This window comes from Argopecten irradians, chromosome 2 (assembly GCF_041381155.1).
Source record: "Argopecten irradians isolate NY chromosome 2, Ai_NY, whole genome shotgun sequence".
NCBI lineage: Eukaryota > Metazoa > Mollusca > Bivalvia > Pectinida > Pectinidae > Argopecten > Argopecten irradians.
In genome coordinates, this window is record NC_091135.1 from 5821437 (window position 1) to 5845280 (window position 23844).

General features: G+C 34.3%; 1 protein-coding gene across 2 annotated transcripts; it reads right to left on the reverse strand.

Moving 5' to 3' along the window:
* Positions 1-9608: 9608 nt before the first annotated feature.
* On the reverse strand, positions 9609-23716 carry LOC138314244 (uncharacterized). Of its 2 annotated transcripts, none has more exons than XM_069254477.1 (4): positions 23647-23716; positions 20481-20544; positions 15708-16350; positions 9609-15115 (listed from the first exon to the last, which is right to left on the reverse strand). In XM_069254477.1, exons 2-4 carry the CDS (start codon positions 20481-20483, stop codon positions 14811-14813), a joined length of 951 nt encoding a protein of 316 aa, XP_069110578.1. In that variant the 5' UTR covers positions 20484-20544; positions 23647-23716; the 3' UTR covers positions 9609-14810. The 2 variants fall into 2 exon arrangements, with proteins under 2 accessions (XP_069110578.1, XP_069110577.1); XM_069254476.1 differs by having other exon boundaries at positions 23614-23692.
* Between the last annotated feature and the right edge of the window lie 128 nt (positions 23717-23844).

Genomic DNA, 23844 nt, shown 5'->3' on the forward strand with positions numbered 1-23844 from the left:
CTCATTGTATATAAAATTACGCAATAAAATATGCTTACATTGAAGTACCGGCCCTGCAGGTAGGGCGTTAGAATTGTACCTGCTGCCCCTATTGCATGATCGTAAAAGGCGACTAAATTTAGGATCTTATCTTTTCTCTTCTTCCTAACTGACTTTATCTTTCCTAATGCCTCCCTTGGCACCGCCTCACTTTTGGCCTTGAGTTGAGCGTTCGCCCCTGTGAGGAAGGCTCTGGGTTCTGTCCCCTGGCCGAGACACACCAAAGTCTATAAAAGTGGTAGTTTCTGCTCCTGCTTAGCGTTCAGCATACAGGGAGTGGGACGACTGGTTCGCCCGTTGTCAGTATAATGTGACCGGGTGGGGTGTGTTGCTTGGTGTCTTCGGCGGCATGCTTCAGTGATATAGCACTATAAAAAGGGCAACAGTTCCACTATACAAGAAGACACAACACGAACATACCGCAGTCTCCCAGTACACTCACCTCGCACAACATACACGCAACACACCGCATACATGGGAGGCCGTCCTTACATGACCATAGCTGTTAATAGGACGTTAATAAATCAAACAACAAATAAAATATGCTTACATCAAAGTACCCATTCTATTACAATTGTAGTATATTTCATTCCTGATTCTAATCATGTATGATAGAGTGCTGATAAGATAGTGTTGTATAGGCTGCTCTGTTATGTCTTTATACTAAACCTGTAACCTGTCAGAACCACACCGTGTCTTTATTCCGTTATCATGCCATCCTTGGGCCGAGTATCAGGGACAGTTTTGTCATTTTTTTACAATTTGTTCCTGACACTATTTCGAATCCATATAAAAATTCTAATCAGGTCATTATGGAGTAATCGAGATTTTGATCTTTGTTAATTTTCAAATACTTGATAACAAAGTTGTAATGCTATATAACAAAGTTGTAATGCTATTCGAAAATTGAACCTTGTTTGTCATACTGGGACACACGTGGCACTATTTAATTACATTGAGACAATTAGAAGGCAAAATACAAACACACTCATTTCTTAATCCACAAGTGAGAAGCATTTGCTTTGATATTTCATCAAATTTCATTGGCATTGAGCAGTTCACGGCGTATTGAAATACAGGCATTTTTTCATAGCTTTTTTTGGGGGGGGGGGGGGGGGGAAGGGGGATCGTTTGTGACAAGCTCCAAAGATTTAGAACATGACATGACATTTACATTCAAACCTGCCTTAGCGACCACCTCTGTATTCAGACCACTTGTTTATTAAGACCACTTTCTTAAAGTCCCAAATGGTCATTTATAACAGAATTTGATCTGTGTATAAAGAACACTTATTTCATGAATAGGAATGTCATCTTTAGATCTGCTGTCCGTTATTGAAAATGGGGATAAGCAATATGCAAAAAAATGGCAATAAAATATTTACTGCAAAATATTGAAAGATTTAACTACTAATTTTAACACTTTTATTTCATTTGAAATCGTATGCTGAGTGTTGTGTGTTGTTTGTTTTGTAAGGCTGTTGTCATTACGTGTTGTGTCTCCTTGTGATAGCAGAAACTCTCGTCATTGTTATAATGCTTTTTTTAATTACTGCAGCATATCACAAGAGTCACCGGACAGAGCCCCAAACCATGTCACATTTACGGCTTACGTCTAAATATGTGGAATGTGTTAATGGATAGGACCCAATGAAGTGTGTTGTTTAATTAAATGAATCCCTTAGCCTTTGTTTATTCATCCGTTTCTTAGCCAACGAAATGGAAAGGTTCCCTTGAATCGCTTTGATGGTGCCGAAATGCAACAAAGTAAAACATGTAAGTATTCTAATTTTTGAAAGATATTTTTTCAATCTTTTCAAAGATGCCCAGGACACTTGAAATATCCTTTAAAATATGTTAGGTACAACTTGAGCATAAACCAAAGAAATTATCACTGAAATGTCAATAAATAGATAAAAAGAACAACAACAACAAAAACGCAAGATCCGACAATAATTGTTTACGGTTTAATTATTTGGTACCATTCGGCAATGATTCTGGTGTGGTAAACCTTAACATTTAGGATAAAAATCTGTCATCGTCTGTTTAAGAAAATCATATTTGGTGTTTACTTGCGCAACCTTGGGTTGAAATTATCTCTGTAACTTAGTTCTACCCATTAATTTCATAATAAGGAGTCGTTTCGTGTGATATGATTTAAATCCGCTACTTAAATGTTAATGTCAAATAGGAATTAACGTTTATGGTTTTATATAAGCTAAATCACAGGGATCTGAGAATTAGTTACAGGTTATACAATCATGGACCAACCAGAGTACCCTAAGACCACTTCAGACGTTTTAGAGGCCTAGATAAAAAAACCCGGTAAAAATCGTACTCTGTATATATAAACCTGTATCTAATATAAAATATAGTGACGTACGATCACTTTGATAGAATGTGATATAATGCCCTCAGTCGTTATTTATTCTTCAACGGCAGTATGCCACCAAATGGACTTCAAGCAATAATCATTCAAGGTATGGATGAGCATTTGTATTTATAAAGAACTTTTGAAAAAAAACCAAAAAAAAAAACAACAACAAAAAACACATTCAACAGGAAGATGAGGTGATAGATATTCTGTAGACTGTTTGTGGACAATGCTCCTTAACATCCAAAAGTGAAGTTGAGTAATGTGAAAGTTCAGTTATACCATCAAACATCACCACATTCACACAGCCTATGGATCAGGGCACCATCTAGTCGGCAAGGGTCGAAGTTTCGAAAGAGACAACCAACTCAAACACATGGTTAATGAAATGGACAGGGATAAAACCTTGTGCGGTTCTAACATTTTAAAACAGATCAGTATCCTTGACGTCTTATCAGTTAAAGCATTATTGGGCTGAAGTTGCTGAACACACGATTAAGAGGTGTTTTTCAGAAAGCAGGCATCGGTCCTGGAGTCGACAACGAAGACAGCGACAGCAATGATGAATACAGCGAGGAGGATGAGGATGATATTCCACTGACAGCATTTCAAATGGGGAATGATGTATTTGGATGCTTTTTCAAATACTACAGTGAACATCGATAGTTCAACCCATACATCTTTCGATTGGGAGATGCAGACTAGTGAAATTCGCTTACATGATCACACAGATGACAAGGAAAGTGATGATTATGACAATGAAGTTGAAAAATGTCCATCTGAAGAAACTCCAGCATTAGCCGAGGATATAGCAACATGATTATGAAGTTAAAGTTATTTCCAATGTGTCGGTTTATTCGGAAATTCCGGATTGTATTGTAAAACTTGATGACAAACTTTCAGTCATTGTCGTAAATTCGAACAAGTAAAGCAAAATCCCGGAACTTTTCGCGACAGAGAGATCAAAATAGTTTTTAATCTTAGGAAGTCTTGTGCCTGTTCTTATAGCGGAACATTTTATTGTTTTAACTTGTTAATAATGCGCAATTATTCTAGAACATGTAATTACATTTATTTATCTGATCCCTATAAAGATTTTAAAATTATATGTCTCAGATTACCAGCATAGTTTTAATTTCATTATTATAACGACATACATTTATATACAGTCAATATATAAATGTGCAATAATAGAGCATAATCTTTTAAAAGTCACTAAATGAACTTGTGTTTGAATTTATCATTAATTGAACTATGTTGATATACAGGATAGTTGTTATACATGATATACACGAAGTTATAAACAAGGAGTGATCTAGAACTATTACAATTAATGAATCATTTTTCCCAGTGATGTAGCGGCCAGACTTGGACCATCTTAAACAACCCTTTTAATCGGTCCATTGAAAAGTCTCATAAGAAAATCTCGACTGTATTAAGCTTAACCGCGGTGGACGAAAACTGGAGTACCACAGGAAAAAAAAACCGACCAACAGTCAGTATATGCAACAACAAGATTGCGCATATTGGCAAGTGGATGATCGACTCAATTTAATCAAATACATCTTTTTAGTAAATTTTGTGATTCTCAAAACCGATTATATATATATGCAAAAGAAACATATTAAAAGAAGTCAATTGAATTCCCCCCTTCGCTCATTGGTTCGCTTTTTAATTGATGAATAAATATTGCAATTCATGTTGGGTCTACGTGTGTAACAGAACGTGAGCACATCAGGAATTAATGTATAATGCTCCAGTAATGTCGTAACGGCGGTTACTTTTAAGCCGATTTCACATGTTTTTGGTTGTTAATTTGATAGACGTAGTAATCTTATGGTGATTTAGAAATGACACATCATATGATTCCTACCTGTCATAGATCCATTTTACCGCAGTAATATTATTGACTTCAACTTTAAAGATGCTCCACCGCTTACAAATGATTATTTTCCTCTATCAAAACCAGGAGGAAACAATTTAATACTTTTCTTCGGTTACAAAAGTTACTTACTTTACACCATTATCGTCATTGACTGAATAATTAATTGCATCCCGAAAAAATCCATAACACTATGTCCTATATGGAATGCTGTACTGATTGCATTATATTTTATATTATTTTTTGTGTTAATTAGGCATATGTATACACGATTAAACACCAATTATTGTTCCAATGATTAATATCATTTATGCTCTGTCGGCGGTGGAGCATCTTTAAAATTCAGATCTAGATTTTTATCAATATCATTTCAATTGGTATATAACAAGTCAAGTGCTTATTCAACTGCTTAAGCCTCCAGGTCCCAATTTAATATTGCTTGTATCTCAAGACAAGAAAAAATCTTTTAAAACGTCGTTTGTATAAGTCATGAAAAGAAGAGGTCCAAGACTTGAGCCCTGGGGAACACCAGCATTTATGAAATCAGAATCTGAAGAAGTTACAGTAAGCCTCAAGATTTACAACATTCTGTGATCCCGAGGGTAAAAGTCGAATATCCATATTCTTCATATCCGCATACGAAATAGTATTTGTCTCTCATATCTCATATCTCATTATTACAATTTTGCAAGTATGATAACTTCATATTTTGAAAAAAGTTCAAAGAAAACCGCGACTGCAAGTCAGTTCTCCGTACATGAAAATTGCGTGTTATCATAACGCAGATTCTATTGTTTTATTTCTCTATAGTAAAAGCAGCATAGTTTCTGATAATAATGTTAAAGTCTTAGCAATAAAATGTCAATTGTGTTGACGCAGTGACGTCACGAGGCTGTATTACATGGCTAGTCATGTACATGTAATACAGCCTCATCAAACACGAATTTCTTTCATACCTACGGGTGTAATACTGGCTGGTCCAATGCAATAAAGCCTCGTGACGTCACAATCTGATTAAAATCAGATCTTCGATTACGCTCTGATACTCTACGCTCCAGTACGTAATCGAAGATCTGGTTTTAATCAGATTGGTGACGTCACGGCGTCAACAAAACCTCTATTTCCTCGGTAAAATTTTAATATTTTTTTCACAAATATGACTGGTTTCACTGTAAAAGATGCAAACAACGGAATTTGTGTTGAAAATATCACTAATAATTTTTCATGTATGGAAAATTTCCTTCCAGTAGTGGATTTCTTCGAATTTATTTCAAAATGGCGTGACATTATAGTTGTAAAATTGCAATAAAACGTCGAGGTATGAAAGATGAATCCTCTTTCATTAGTGGATATGAAGAATAGGGATATTCTACCCTCGGGATCACAAAATGTTGTAAAACCCTCGGCAAGCATCGGGTTTTACTACATTTTGTGTCCCTCGGGTAGAATATCTCTATCCTTCATATCCACATATGAAAGAGTCTTATAGTATTGCGTGGGATAAACCAGTAGATATGAGAGAAAGTATGATATAATTCAAACACTTGGTACACAAGTTAAATGGCCAGTCATAAAATCTGATTGGAACTGATAAAAAAATATCAATGGAGTAATTATGCAAATGTTGAACGCTTTCAAAACCTTTGCCAACAGTTCGTAGAGTTAAAATAATAGTGCATATCATTCTATTTTGGAAAGCGGCATACGACTCAAACAAATTAACAAACATCAAGATAGGTACATATTAATAATGATAGATTAAAAAGTAATTCAAGACGTCAACAGATAGTAAATTCCAACATGTTGTGGCTGATTTCATCTCCACTTGGAGCTTTGACAAGTCTTTCATTTCGCTTTAATACATGAAGTGTCTCAAAAATACTCCATTTTTTTGTCCTATGAAGGAATATCAGCATTAGTATCATCCAAGTTTTTTAACATGTATTGCAAAAATAAGAATTTAGGGATATTTGTTTTTTCCTTATCTTCAACTAACAAATGACCCGAAATCAGATCTAATAAATATACTGTGAAGTCTCTGAACTTCTCATCAGTTATTTTGACTAGTCGCTGATAGTTTTCAATATAAGGATCTGGTGAATAGTAAAAATCTTCAAGAATGACTGTTTAGCATACTTTTTTCTGCTTGTTTTAAATCTGGTTTTATCCTGATGTGCTTAGTATATTAAGTTGTTTTACGTAACCTTTAAAGGGACAATTCAGTCTAAGAGAACAATAAAATGTGTTAATGGAAATTATATCAGTCGGTTTTACTGTAATATGCCGGAAAAGCCCATGGTGGTGAAATGCGTGTGAAATGTTCAAACTCGCTCGCTGTCCGCCATTACGCATTGTGGTCGAACATGTTGTATGTCGAACTCTGTCCCTTGCTCATAGAGTAATGCAACTTTTGTCTAGAACTGCTCAAATCGCTCTGACAGTAGTGTGTTTACCTTATTAGGTGAATTATATTGCCTCAAAATTATTTCATCACCTCCTCAGCGGTTATGTAGTTCATTTGTTTAACGAGAGTGACCTGCTTAATCGTATTGATCAACGATTTGTAATTACAACGGTATCAATTAAAATGCTAAACATTGACGTGGAATTTGTCAATATATAATGTTATATGTTTCATAAAAAATGTAGAACAATACATTTATTCCATAATTTGCTGCTTGGTTATGTAAAAGAATTAACCTGAGTGAATTGTCTTTTTAATGTAATCTCATATTTTTTCTGATGTTTAAAGCATATATCGTTTGGTCATAAAATAAAAGTACAGTTACATGGGGTATCGATAACCAGTGAAATCAAAGATCGTTCACTGGCTATATATTAGGCATCATGTAACAAACAGAGAATTCCAATCATATCCCTAGGTAAGGCGATTAAATAGACCATAGTGACTTTGAGAAGGAGAGGGAGACAGACTCTGACATCAATAAAGTTTTAAGAAATTGCAATTGAAATCATTTTCTTTTCCATGGTAAACTACATGTAGTAAAAATACTCAGAGGTTCCATTTTGCCACCCGTACATGCTTACTGGCTTGTTGAATACACATGTAACATAAGTCCTATTTTGCATCATACATCTGCTACCCACCGACTCTCTAATACCTTTTGCAGCTGTAGCCACAGGTTTACGACGCGCGAGTATTTTTTTTTTTCTTTTTTTTTCTTTTTTTTTTTTTGCGCGTAGTAAACCTGTGCTGTAGCCAATCGTAAGTTTCTGTGCACTGGATGTCATTTAAACATTCCATCCATTTCAAGGCAATGCCGTTGGATACTGGACAATGTCGTTCGACACATCAGTGGCCCTTCACACGAAATGCTAAGTCTCTGAGCTGTTTGGTTATTGATAATTCATTGAAGTTTAAGGTCATTCATATCTACAAATTAAGAACATGTAGCCCAACGTCCACGCCTGGAATGAAATGTCTCGCTGCCATGAATTGGTCATCAAAAAGTTTGAATGTTTTAGCCAATTTGATCCTTGAATGAGACATTAAAAAGGTCGAAGGGCATTAATCTAAATAAAGTTGGAAACCTTCATTTAATTCTAGGTCTTTCAGTTATTGGAAGTAAAACTTGTTTTTAGATATTGATTCATTTTGAACCGGGTGACATTGAATAACAACTAGTGCAAACACTTTATTTTGTATTCATGAATGACATGAAATTTTATTGAAGACCATGACGGAATGGAGTCTTTAATTTGGAAGTTTCTTACAAATGTAAATGATTGCTCAAATAGGCTGCCATTCGAAAGCTTTTTTGTTTTCTCATTAACTAATACTAAGAGATACCTTGATATCTGGCTTACAATCTAGAATAAAAGGTTATAAGCTATAATATAAAGTTAAAGATATTTGCCTAAATCTCATCAGTAGGAATGCCATTGGTAGTCATTTCGAAGTACAAGAGCAGTAACTCATTATCATACAAAATAATTTACAACATTGTCATAATATAGTCTCCACTCACTTTACATACATACATACATCTCTTCATTTTAAAATTTACAATAAATAAATGGTTCTATAAAATCATCAGCTAGTTTTGCACTTTACAGTAAACACATGTGCAGCAGATTTCTTATCATCTCCATTGGTGAAGGGTATCTATTACAAGCATCAGCTATTGGTTTCCTATTTATTTTACCCCGAATATATTTCCGAGGAAATTTGGTTAAAGTTACATGTGCCGTAACTAGGCGAAAATTTTGACATGCTATTTTTTCCATCGTTAATCTATTAAAAACCATGAATTTTGATGAATAAAGCTGTAAAAATCATTCAAATGGCTTCAGATGACTTATAAACGTTAGTTATAACACAGAAATTTTGTACTGTAAAATTGTTGTTTTTATGCCTTAAATATGTTTACATGGAAACATATACATGCAGAAATCACTTTACAATTACTAATGACATTGTAAAAATGTGTAATGAAATTGTAGACCACAATTTAGCTTCATGGTCTGACCGTATGTACTCATTCCACTTCACTATTGATGTAAATAAATGATTTTTGGCAGTACTGCCAAAAATCATTTTCAGCTCTTATTTGTACATGTAAAATTAAAACCTATCGATTGAAAGTACTGTAATTTTCAAAAAGTTGGTAATTTTTGGTGATGAATAACATATTAAAAGCTCATCTTGATTCGTGAGTATGAAAAATACGGCACATATAACTCTGTTCAGTGCATCATGACAAGTGATATTTACACTGAAAATTTTGTCATGGTGACCAATTGGTCTAATTCAAATATTTCTTAATATAGTCTACTGTTATTGATATGGGTTGTGGGAATAGAACTTGTGTGGGTCAATTCTTATCAACAAGTACTGACCATACATTCTAGGCCAGACATTGTATGCCAGACGTTCTATGGTCACTCACATCAGACAGTAGTATGCCTTTAATGACCTTGTCCAAAAGGACCCTCATGCAGTTATCTAGACAAATATGCGCTCTCAGCACAAACTATCGGAATTGCAAATACCTGGTATTCCAGACTTCTGATCAAATTCAGTCTATTTCATTAATGTAAATTCAAATGTTTTCACTGACATTTCTGTCCGATTGTGATTTTCCCTGACTTTCAGCATTCAGATTACCCCGTGTCCACTGTACATGATAGCTTCCAAAAAGGATGTAAAACAAAAGGAAATCAGAATAAAAATCAGATATATTCCAACCACATTATCAAACCATTCCCAATTGATCGAGAAAGCAACTTTGTCGGACCAATTTTCTGATCAATGAAACACATGTCCAAACAAAGACAAGTAGAAAACAAAGCTATCTGAAATAATACTTTATTTATGTGCATAACAGAAAAATAACTACAACAGTTTTCTGATTACAACCAATATGGCCAGTGAGAGTAACTCCTGGAGATCGAGGGTGTCGATTCAGAAGAGTATTCATGGGAAAAAAATTACACTTGGGGAAAAAAACCGTCAGCATGAATCTATATATTTACATGTATACATGTATCATGGGTAGGACTAGGAATCAAGTTATTTTTAATATTTGTGACAAAATAAATCCTGTTTCTCACATTAATACAAGAGAGTGTGTTTGATTTCTGTCATTTATAAAACAAAATCATATAATAACATTTAAATAAATTGATCCCAGAATATGATTTCAAGCAAAGTTAAGTTTGTATTTAAAGCACATTAAAATAATTAAAACTTGCAGAAATAAAAGGTTTAATTTGGATTTCAATAAAACGTTTTGGATTTCATTTACGATGTAGAAGTATATATACTTAAAAGCTTTCCATCAAGCAATATATAGTTCATTTTTTTAAATTAATTTATTAGGAGAAAAACCTATAAAACTGTTTGGAAACAGTACATTTTGGAACACCTGAGTATAGACTAGACTTGTTTAATCTTAAAAAAACCATTTTCTTAGTTAAGTAATTATAATATACAAATATACGAACATAAAAGTAAAAGATTTGATGTATTTATTATGTATTAGTACTACGACTAATGGAAAGCACTTTTAGTCAACATCTGCTAAGAAAATTCTGTTGCGACAGATATTTTTTAACTTGCACATAAATGTTCCATTATTTTTTTAATCAAATTATAATTAGGATTTTTTTCTTGGAAAAAATCTGAACAATCTTCAAAATAATTTTCTAGAAAGCTTTCCATTTTTTTCTCAGTCACAAACAAGAAGGAATGTGGTCATTACGTTCCAAAAGTCATACTTAGACTGTAGTATATAATGATTCAAAAACAGTTTTCTTTTTACATGTTTACAATGTTACTTTTTGTGTGTAGATATACTGTAAATACAAAATGTCCATCATACATATGAGAACTGGACACTTTTAGGCACACATTTGAAACATAAAGTATGTACATCTAAAAATTGCACAACTATATGCATTACTTTTGTGTCAACTTATTGCATAGTACAAGTATCCGTGTAAAAAGGTATTGCATATTTATACTGAGAGCTCCATTTAATTACCACATCAAACCTAAAACACATTAAAATGCATACGTTATTCTACTGCAAAACTATAATCAAGTCATATTAAGCTGTATATTAATTTTAAAAAAGAATGGAAATTAAATACTAGGTACATGTACAAAAAAAATCAAAAAAATCATGCAGTGTTAACAAAATTCTATTTAATAGGCTGTTTTGTATAAATATATTGATTATCCATGCAACATTTACCATAATCGACCCAAAAAGTGCTCATGGTGCTAAAAAAAATTGAAGCAACTCAGGGCGCGCTTATTAGGAATAAGGACTTGCTTTCATAAAATTATTCTACAAAGTAAGTCATAAGTCAATTTACAAAGGAATTGGAAAGAAAACCAACAAAGTTTTCATATTTTCAGGCTGCAATAAAATTTAAAGTAAGTGAAATTGAAGCCTAAAAAAGGGGGAGGGGTGCTCATAGGAGTTGGGGGGGGGGGGGCGCTTATTGGGAAGAATACAGTAAATGATAAAATCCATCCACTGACATGAATACACAAAATATACAATAAAATCAAACAACATTTTTGAAAATTAATTGATAAGAAGTTCGACTTCCAAACACAATACATTCTGTATAGCTTTCAAACATTCAATATAAGGTTCATATCATAAGGTTATCATTAACTCTTTCACAGCAGAATAATAAAAAAAAACTGTAATTTTGAGAGAATTATTTTATTTATGGTACTTAATTGTTAATTCCACTCAAAGATAAAAAAAAAATAGAATTTCAAAAGCTTTTCAATCTAGAGATTAAGTTCTGGTGAAAAATATGTATTTAGAACAAAAATAAATAAATTATTTTGGTACCATACGTAAAATAACGAGAAGTGAATTCATAGATCTGATCATGTCTTTACATAAACATGGCTATTGTTTTATGTTAAAATATTTTTTTTGCAAATCAAGATGTTTTCATTAAAGCAAGTCACCAACTTAAAATCAATCGTAAACAAAATGAGTGAATTTTTGACACATTTAGATTAAAATCGCCATAGTCAAGAATAGAAAAATTAAATCAGTGATAAAAACAATTGTCACACCGCGATAATACAGCAATAAAAACAATGAAAAATTAAACAAATGAAGCTCGCATTAAGCCAATTTAAAAAGGCCTGATAACAATGTAACCTATACATAAATATAGCTACTTTTTTTTTTAATTTTAACACAGATGTTTTGAGATTCTGAATTGATGTGGCTATAAAGTATGGTTTACCATCGATTAGTCACACTTATCAGTGATTATAACGTCACAAATTTCATGTCAATAGATGACGTACACGCTGACATTCATCGAAAGGTAGGATTAATCAACAGTAAATTGTACTTTACCCACAACATTTTCAGATCTCGAACCCCCGTTTTAATTAATCTATCTGATTCAATACTATAAATCAAACATCACAGCTTATAAAATTTCTTAATTTAAAGTGTTTTCATCTGATCATGAAATAAGACCTGACTTGAACCATGTACATCTACATAATACTTATATGACTAGATCGAAAATACAACACATCAAATTGACTGCTTACACTGATCAATCGACCAACTTCAATATCTAACATTGTCATAATCTTACCATGACTCTTAATCTGTATTGGATGACCATACTAATGCAGTTAGTACATTTAACTGATAAAATTCTATTTGATGGTTTTATACAGATTGTGTCATTTCTATACTTGAGCCTTAATTTAAGCTGGTTTCGTGATATTTAATGTGATTCAATATCTGATTAACAACAAAAATAATGCTGGAAAAGAGTGGGTGAGGTTGGAATGATGTGGGTGAGGTATGATAGTGGTCGGCGCCTTCTACCAAGTTTGCTTTGTCATGATTTAACAAACTTTAACACGTAAACACTTGCGCAAAAAAAAGATCTCGAGAGACGACAAATTATTTGTTAAAAGCAAAATAAGGTAAAGGTTCGATTAAAGGTAAAGGTCAGATTAAAGATGCTCCACTGCCAAAAGAGCATAAACAATACTCATTATTTGAACTATAACTGATGTTTAATTGTATGTGTATATATATATGTGTGTGTCTACTTACATAGTGCCATCAACTTTTTTCAGGAACACAATTACTTATCTTTAATATTTTTATCTTGCAGTAGCTCAAACTTTTCAAAGGTGGTAATGATGTAAATTAATTAAGTAACTTTTGTAAACGAAGAAAAATACCAATTTGTCTGCTGCCTTTTTTGATAAAAAAAAGTCATTCGTCAGCGGTGTAGCATCTTTAAGGAGAAGGGGAGGGAATTTTAGTGAATGCAAATTTAAGTTACAATTATATGTTACGCTTATTACTAGGAATGCTGTTTTAATACTTTTATCAGCAAATGTAAGTCTTAACTTAATTTATTAAATTAACTCTTTCACCCCTTATATATTAGTAGACTCTACCATGCATTGATGTGGACGAGTCCATTATTGCCTACAGTGGTGAAAGGGTTTATTATCAACAACCTTTAAGAACCTTTAAGAGTCATACAATAATATTAAATGAGCAACTAATGAAGGGAAAATAGATATTCTGACAATCCTAAATCTGTGAAATATACTTATTCACAGATCTGTGAATGTAATACTGATTTTATCAATAAAAGCTTAAGCATACCAGACTTGTATTTTCAAACATACTGTCTTTCATACATATGTTGTACACTTTTATAGCAAAATTGAGCTGTTTATCACAACAGCTGGTAGCTCATTTTTTTGTTGTTTTTTTTTGTATCTCAAACAGCATACAACTGCAGCACCATACAGTCTAAGTATTGATTGTAGCGTACAAATACAAGTAACAAAAAATCAATATAGTACAATATATTTTTCTCTTGTACAAACCTTAGAATATTCATTTCAAGTATATAATGTATGGTATAATTTCAATCAAATAATAATGGTCCAAGTATGTAAAACTGAATTAAAAAAATATGACATATGTATTGTTCCACTTTCTAACAAGGCTTAAAATAACAATTAACCCACTTCATTTTTGTAACAGTAAACTTCTAATATTATCAGAATCAGAAAGTGCTAAAAAAATAAATTATATTTAAAAATCAAAATAAAATTATTCACATAAAATCAAGTATTTTCTAATGTTTCAATTCTAAAAAAAAATGATATTAAAATCCTTTTTAAAAAAATACTATTACATAGAGAATGACAAGTGCTTTATACCAACTTTCTTTGGTGTGTGATTTAATTTTGCAATTTTTGTGATTAAGATTCATTCACAAAAGTTTATCTCTGAAAATTATTATTCACTTCGATAATACTATAATTGAAAGATACTAAAAGTCAGGTTTTTAATCTGCGGACATTAATGTCAGTTAACTTGATTTGAAAATGAAACCGCAAAAATTTTTAGTAGCCGCGAATGAAAGTTGGTTCAGAGTATTTTGGGATGCCAACAGATGAAACCTAAGATGAATAAAACATTTACATACTAAAGGCACATGCAATCAACTTTCTTGAAAATTATAAAAAAAAAACTCGACATTTTTCAAACATCCATTTATTCAACTTTGGCAACAAACTACGATTTGATGGTAATTTAATTAAGTTTGGCTGATCATGTCATATCAATTAAAAAATTTTGGCTATACAATTAATGATCAGTTCAACAAAGTTCATCAATCTCATCAGTACCAATATCTAAGTATCAAAGGGCAAATGGTTTATACTTTTGCCAAATAGAGTGTGTTCAACACATGGAAAATGAACACACTAGCTAATTACGTACGTGTAAAAAAAAAATGAAAATAAAAACAACAAAAATTTCGTAAGTGTGAAATATATCATATGGTTTGAATGTATTGACTGTAAACATCTACCAGCACCATCTAAATAAAAATTTCAAAATAACAATGATCTTGATTATTATATAAGAATATAATGTTGGACCACAGGGACATTTTTGTTTTTCATGATTAAAAAACAACATGGAGACATTTTTCCCCCCAAAGCAATTATACTTAATACCATCGCTTCTTCCTTTTTCGTAGCTGCTTCTTGTAATTTTCTGCTGAAGACTTTGTACCATTCTGTCTGGTAGCAGCACCATTGGAAATTTTGACATCAACCGACTTCTGTCTCTTACTTTGTGGGCCAGACCAATCTGGTAGTTTGATGAACTGGTTAAGCTTCAAGGCAAAGAAACACCCAAGGAATGGTCCGACCCAGTACACCAACAGGTGCTCCCATTTCTCTGTGCCATCACATCCAAACGTGAGACCAGAGGCCATGGCTGGATGCATATACATCCCGGTAAAACTCACGCCTGAAACCAATAAATTACTTAAATATTCATTCTTAGTGGGTCTATAAATATTAAAGTGTATCGTATCTCACAGAAAGATATTTTTGTAAGAACCACAATCTAAAAGCAATTTGAATCAGTGGGATTTAGCAACTGTAGCCAGGCCACAACTCTAGATCTGTCCCCACTGGTTTCACTTATAATATAATTGACCCCTCTCCATTTCTTTCAAAATGAAAACAAAGTTGGATGCAGATAACTTTTACTTGGATGCAATCTGCACACGCGTTAAAGTCAAGAAGGGATTAGAGGGTTGAATGAATCTGTTTTATCTCTATGGTTGGTTTGATGTGATATTAACAGCCACGGTCATTAAAAGAAGTACCAGGTTTGTTGGTGGAGGAAACCAGAGTACCTGGAGAAAAACCACTAACCAGCGAGCGGTCAGTACCTAGCTGGCAACTACCCCACATGAGCACAACACACACAAGAATGACTGAGGCAGTATAATGGCCACAGGTTATCCATTCCAGATAATCTTAATAAAATGGTTATCAAACTTTAGCTTGTGAATGAAATCACTTCATTGTTACTTCAAATTTGCTTTACTCACCTAAATTCACCATAATGCTGACATTGATGAGCTTGAGTAGGAGGTCAACGTGGGGAATTTTAATCAAAGTCTGTTTACCAAGCCAGCCATCAAATGTTACACCAATCATCTCTAACAGGAAACCTGTAGCAAGAGTTGCCTTCATATCAGTGTAGCACCTCTCCGAGACAACAACGGAGGCGAAGGATTCGTGGAAGTCAAGCATGTAAATGTACCGTCCCAGGCTAAAGGAAGCAATGCCGCCAAGGATCTGTACAGGGATGTGCGTTAACATCGTCCATAGTGAGGTAGTTCCTTGTAGAAAGCCCATCCAGTAGCCAAGCGGGGAGCCCTTCCCTTTCGAAAATATTTGTATGGAAACGAAAACTAAAGGCACCATTGCACACATATAACCGACACCACCGTATGTCTGTCGCATTATAGCATGGCCGAAAGGATACGAACAGAAGGCTGTGGTGGTGAAGAAATCAAAGGCGTAGCTTTGGAGGAAGGAAGGGAGGAGGCAGGACAGTTGGTAGAGGACGTAGCAGAATATCATAATGAGCATGTAGATGCAGATGGAAGCCAATATGGGGTGGAAATGTAGGAATTCCGGGGCATCACCAACCGCCAGAGCCCACATATCGCGCCAAGTCATCATGCCCTGCAAATACATATATACCAGCAAATTCTAGAAAATTATCAGTAATGCTGATAATTTATTTTCAATCCATGGAAAAATTTAACATCAAAGTTTAAATATTGAAAGTGAGATACATGCATCTAAATGTCAAATCTTAATTAAAATTTTCACCATAATTATTTAGCAGCACATTACATCACCAATCTAATTAAAATCAGACTTTAATTCCGCTCCACTACGATGCTCTACAATATGCTCCATACAAGATCTAACAACGCCCCGTTCGAGGTCACCACAACATGACCCCTATGATTCAGTGGGTCGCCTAGGAAACCTTTGGTGTGATGTAAAGTAAAAACAGCTACTAGTGTACATGTGTCCCGAGAAGTTCCGATTTTAGGTCAGTGGTCATGCTGAGGTGATTTTAATTAGATTGATTACATCACCAAGGACTCAAAATAATTGCTTTACAAATGTATGAAAAATTGCTCAGGGCTGAAAAATAAATTCAAAAAGTCATCAAGTCAGAGGTATTACATGTAGGGACAAATTACTAATATCTATCTAAGGTACATGTGTATTTGATGTCATATATGTATCATTACAACATTGGCAGATGTACAATGTACCTGATGGGAATACGATATCAATAACACTAAATGGAAAATAAACATCGTGATTGTGTTAAGAAAATTTTAATGCAATAATTACTATCTTTATAAGATAAACCTAACCTGAATACACAGATGCTTAAAGTCGTTATTGTTTTAATTAAGAGTATATTGATTATTTTCACCAACTGTGGGAGGTAATTATAGATTCGAAAGAAAGTTTATTTTATTCTGGTCCATGCTAACTTCAAGATAACTCAAGGTTTAACATTAGAGTATAAATAAATGTTTTTATATACATACATTGTACATATATAGTTCTACATACAACTGTTGAACAGCCAACAAATTGTGCTATAATTAAAGCGACTGTTTGGTAGAATTGTTTTTTGAAATCTTATTAATTATTTCAATATGTCAATCCTTTCCAATGTTCATTTCACCCAAATAATACTGTATTCATATAGTGTATATAATTATATACTATACAACGTATTTGTACATTGTACCTACCCCTTTATGGTGATACCTTGAGATTGGAGAATTCTTGTGCTAATGCAGACTTAATATGTCATTCAATATATATTGTAATACAGATGTAATTGTGTAAGGTCATAGCTGAGTGAGCACAAGAAATGACAAGGACACCCTGTTGATATAAATCTATACGTTACTGAAAGAAGATATATATATCAATAATAAACTGAAAGAAAAATATACTTTTAAATATTGACATAACTTAACCACATCCCTGGTAGCAGTATATGACAATTCTTTTCCAAAGCTGGTGCATATTTAAACAGATCTGAGTTGATCGATCCGTTCATTGTTCTGAACCATCTGTTACACATAATTTCATGGACAATTAAATTTCCTTTTTTAATTTGTATGTATGGATTTTTTAATTTGTATTCATTTATTTTTTCATTTGTATTTATTCAATGTAAAATTTATTGTCTGGAATATGTAACACACAAAAAATTAAAGAGATATCACACATGTGTTAAATTAATAAAACTTTCTCTCCCAGTCTAAGCTTATCCCCATGCCTAATACCACTACCCTTATCATTCCTTCTACCCTCAACAGTCCCTACCCTCAAATCATGCAACATTCTCCCTACCCTCAACATCCCCATACCATAAACATTCCCTCTACCCTCAACATTCCCCCTACCCTCAACATTCCCCCTACCCTCAACATTCTCCCCATACCCTAAACATTCCCTCTACCCTCAACATTCTCCCTACCCTCAACATTCCCCCTACCCTCAACATTCTCCCCTACCCTAAACATTCCCTCTACCCTCAACACTCTCCCTACCCTAAACATTCCCTCTACCCTCAACACTCTCCCTACCCTAAACATTCCCCCTACCCTCAACACTCTCCCTACCCTAAACATTCCCTCTACCCTAAACATTCTCTCTACCCTAAACATTCTCTCTACCCTAAACATTCCCTCTACCCTAAACATTCTCTCTACCCTAAACATTCTCTCTACCCTAAAACATTCTCTCTACCCTAAACATTCCCTCTACCCTAAACATTCTCTCTTCCCTAAACATTCTGTCTACCCTAAACATTCCCTCTACCCTCAACACTCTCCCTACCCTAAACATTCCCCATACCCTCAACACTCGTCCTATCCTCAACAGTCTCTACCCTCAACATTCTCCCTACCCTCAACATTCTCTCTACCCTAAACATTCCCTCTACCCTCAACACTCTCCCTACCCTAAACATTCCCCCTACTCTCAACACTCTCCTACCCTCAATATCCACTGCACTTAACATTCTCCCCATGTCCTCAACATCATCCCTATACCATCCTCATTCTCCATCTACCCTCAACATTCAACCTACCCTCAACGTGAGTCGTTCCCTACCCTCAATCTTATCCCTTTACCCTCAATATCCCCATACCCTCAACATCCACATACCCTCAATATCCACATACCCTCAACATCCCCATACCCTAAACATTCCCATTCCCTCAACAAAACCCCTATACCCTCAACATTCTTCCCTTACGCTCAACATCCCTCTCTACCCTCAACAGCACCTACCCCTATACCTAACCTTCAACATTCTCTCCATGCCCTAAACATTCGCTCAATACCCTCAACATTCAACCTGCCCTCAACATTCTCCCCATAACCTCAACATTCTCCCCTTAACCTCAACATTCTCTCCATGCCCTCAACATTCTCCCCATACCCTCATTATTCTTCCCATACCCTCAGAATTCTCTTTACCCTCAACATTCTCCCTATCCTCAACACTATCCTTCCTTCACCCTTATCAACATTCTCCCCATACCCTCAGCATGCAACCTGCCTTAAACATTCTCCCTAAACTCTCATTATTCTCCCCATACCCTCAGCATTCTCCATACCCTCAACATCCCCTAACCTAAACATCCTTCCGATAGTGTTCAAATTCATTTTCCCTCAACCCTCAACATACTGCCTACCCTGAACACTATCCTTTCTCATACCATCAACATTCTCCTCATACCCTTAACATTCCCCCAACTCTCAACATTCCCCCAACTCTCAACATTCCCCTAACCCTCAACATTCCCCCAACTCTCAACATTCCCCCTACCCTCAACATTCCCCCATACCCTTAACATTCCCCCAACTCTCAACATTCCCCCAACCCTCAACATTCCCCAACCCTAAACATTCCTCTACCCTCTACATTTCCCCAACCCTTAACATTCCAGACACCCTCAATATTCCCCCAACCCTCAACATTTCCCCAACCCTCACATTCCCCTACCCTCAATATTCCACCAAACCCTCAACTTTCCACATACCCTAAACATTCCAAACAGCCTCAACATTCCACACACCCTCAACATTCCACACACCCTCAACATTCCCCATACCCTCAACATTCCACACACCCTTAAAATTTCCCATATCCTAAACAACCCCCATACCCTGAACTCTTGAATCATTCCCAGAATCACAACACAAATTTGTACATATTGGTAAAAGGTTTGGGTCCAAAAGAAAATATTTCATAAGCCAATTTAATGAGAAGATAATATGTACATTTTGTTAGATTAAAAAATATATATTAGGTAAGCTCTGGTTTTCCACCATTCTCACTGGCTAATACACTGACATATGGAGGGCGATTTTAGAAACACAGAGTTGATATTTATATTGTTACCTCACTCCCAAGTCGATATTACGATTGTGACGTCACAATACCCTGACGTTGTGTTCTTTGGGAAGATGTAGTAGAGTTATTCTCCATGCATTTCTCTATATTATTTAGCATGAAGCAAACATTTAATTAATTATCATATCTGATATAAAAATTAAGGACCTTTAATTTGTTTCATATGGTGTTATACCACCCTGTTCGAATATCAAATAATGACCTCGGGCATGCTTTAGGTCATTATTTAATTCTACCAGGGTAGTATAACTTGATATGGACCTCAGCGAAGGTCCATAATTTATATATATATGTACGCTACTTATAAAACAGTAAAGAGATATATATACAGTACTGTACTTACCATGGTTGAAAGTAATTTATATCCAGCGATCTGTTCAACTCATTCTGCCAAGATCAGCAGGAATCTGAAATATATTGATAATTATATAACATCATGTCACTTAATTTCTATTGATATTATTCATGTTGTGTAGTATCTGCCAGCTGTTTCACCAGATCATAATTAACTACTACAGTGTTATACCGTCTACACAATATTACGTATACATGTCCTTACAGCATCAAAATATATACATAAATGTACATGTATTGTTAATGAATACTAATTTGATATATATTATATAATATAGTATACCTGCCAGCCCTGCATGTGTTTGTATACAACGTTAACCCTGCATGAGCTTGAGGGTTAATGTCATATGCAGGTAACTACACATATAGTATTTGTGTTACTGCTCCTGTATATAAAAGAGTCATTCAACGTAACTGGTTTAAATGCTGAACGCTTCCGAGACTTTAATATCATACATGTAGTATTAGTTCGATAATTATTTTTTTAACCATCGATCCTAGCCTACACATGTACATGTTTGCGTAATATACTACCCTGCAGTTAAGTGTCCAGCTCATATTGCATCATCAAAGAAAGAGGTGAGTCAGTTAGATGACTAAATAATTCAATATCTTATCTCCTATTCTCTTCTTCCTAACTGATTGTTTTCTTCCAAAGTTATCTCCCTTAATTGCCTCACTTATGGCCTTGAGACAGTCATTGAGACAATTAAAGCCAAATAACAAATTTTCTTTATATCTGGCTTTCTGATTGGCCTATATATTTTTTTCATTCCACGATGAAAAAATGAATCTGAGAATCGCGCGGAAACCCGACGTTATCGTGACGTCACAGTAGAAACTTTGACATTGTGTAATTGATTTGGAAAAAAATAATCCCTTGGAATAAATCAATGGAATCGTACGTGAAAACATATTTCATTTGATAAGGTAGCCTGGAAAATTAAATATAAGCATTGAAGTCACTATTTTTTAATTTCATCGGGATATAAATGAAATCAATTTTGTTTGCAAACTTTTGTGTGAATCCACTACGCGGATTTACACAGTTTGCAGACAAAATTTCTTTCATACCCAGATGAAATTAAAAAATAGTGACTTCCATGCTTAAATGATATAAGCCGAGTTGTGTATTAAAGCAATAAATGAATAACTATAAAATGTACATGTACAAGTACAACTACTGGCTTTGAGCTAATGAGTGACAACTGCTCGCATGTATGAGGATAGGGCTATTTTCAGGATGATTTGGGCTGATTTTGGGCCCCCTTCCCCAATTAAAGGCAAAGCCTCTAAAATTTTCCAAATTTCCAAAATCCAAAGTTTCATGAAAACTATCCAAAAATATAGCATGAACTTAGTTGGCTAAAGCTTTAAATATTTGCGAATTGGCTTCAGAAAAGTACCTTAACTACACAGGCTAGAAATAAAAAATCTTATTTATGATGCTTTATTTCATATTTCTTAAAGTTTTCCCAAATCTTTGTTTTGTCGAACATTTTCCCAAATTCGAAGGTACTGGCCTCATTCCCAAAACAGTGAGGAAAAGCTCTTGAGGATTTGAAGACTTTCGGTTCTGTCCCCTGGCCATGATACACCATAGTTTACAAAAGTGGTGCATGTTATGTAATTTCAGCTCCTGCTTAGCAGTCAGAATAATAGGAATGGGATGAATGGATAATGATGTTGGTATAATGTGCATTATGGGGTACGTGTTGTTTGGTGACATAAAACTGACACACAATATGAAAGTGCAAAAAAAGTTCCACTATTCAAAATGCAAGGATTGAGATGATTATAATAACAAATATCATATGATTTTGTTTTATGAATTTATTACATACCTGTGCAATATATACAGTTTGCAGTGACATGAACTCAATAACCATGCTTTCTAGTATTATCATTATCAGTGTTTAATGATAGTAGAAAATGTTCGGTGATTCTGTTGTAAAGACAATCGATCAAGGGAAGGTAACTCGATATAAATTGGAAATCAGTTGGTGAAATATAAAGAAATGATACTTAAGACATTAAAGCATTGTTAAAACATTTTGGAAATTATGTATTTTGTTAAAAATGAATGTTTTTATGACATGATGACCATTAAAAATTATAAGAAATGGGGAACTATTTTCTTTTGTTGTCAATGCTGCAATGCAGCGGGAAACGTGGAGTCATGACCCCACTTTTGGTGGGAACACATGAATGACTCAATTTCAATCTCAGCTGTTCAATCAAATTTGTTGACGATGAGGGCCGGAAGAGAAAAAAAATATGGGTAATTTAAAATATGGGTAATTTAAAAAGAAAATCTCCAACTGTTGCGAGAATAAATAATATTCATTTGCATGAAAAACTGTAAATATAAGGAATAGATTTTTATTTTGTTGAGGTTATGAGGGTATAATGATAATGGAGCACGTGTAAATAATGTAATCCTGGCGAACATTCTATATATAGCTATCATACCCTTAAAATCTACTCCTTAAATATACATGTGCATGTAGGCTCATTCTCGATACTTCAGGGTTTTCGATCATATACAATCTCTACACCCCTGGACTAGGCTATATCATAGTAAAACTGGAGGCAGCTCAGGTGAACAAATCTGAACCAATCACAGTTGACCATCAAAAATTCCTTTGAAGACTACAAAGTACAAAGAGAGTGACATCCTACTTCAAAGCAAAGCTACACAGTCAACCACAGTGTACCGTTATACAGCTCTTTTGATGTACATCAAAGGACTAAATTACCTGTTCTGTTATGTTGCCTCCAGTTTTACTATGAGGTAGTCCTGGGGTGTACAGATCGTAAGTGATCGGAACCCCTGGAGTATTGAGGATGATGTAGGCATATGTAGTTAAAAGTAAATAATATATAATGCAGTATAAGCAGATGATGGCCATAAACTTTTTGGTCATTTCCTGCTCTGTTCAAACTTTACATGCACAGAAACAATACATGTATCAGAAACTTTCTGAACGGTGTACACATGCAGTTATCATAATGTTACAAATCGAGGTGTTTTGACAGTTTCGATTTGACAAAAAAAACTATTTATTACAGTAAACTTTTTAAAATTTTAACATAATTATTGCCACAGTCTGTATGCCTACCATTTCTCCATACCGCCCTCATTGATGACCCACCTTCTGCATCCCTGGCCTGCTGTCCTTGCTGCTGACAGGTTCACACGTAAAAGATAAGAGCTAAAATAAGGTCATGTCAGGTCAATCCGGTTGTTAATTTAATCATTACGAAAAGTACATAGCTGTAGCGAAATAATGTTGATTTATTGTGAAATTCTTTATTTTGAAATATCCTCATTTTATTATAATACCACAGTA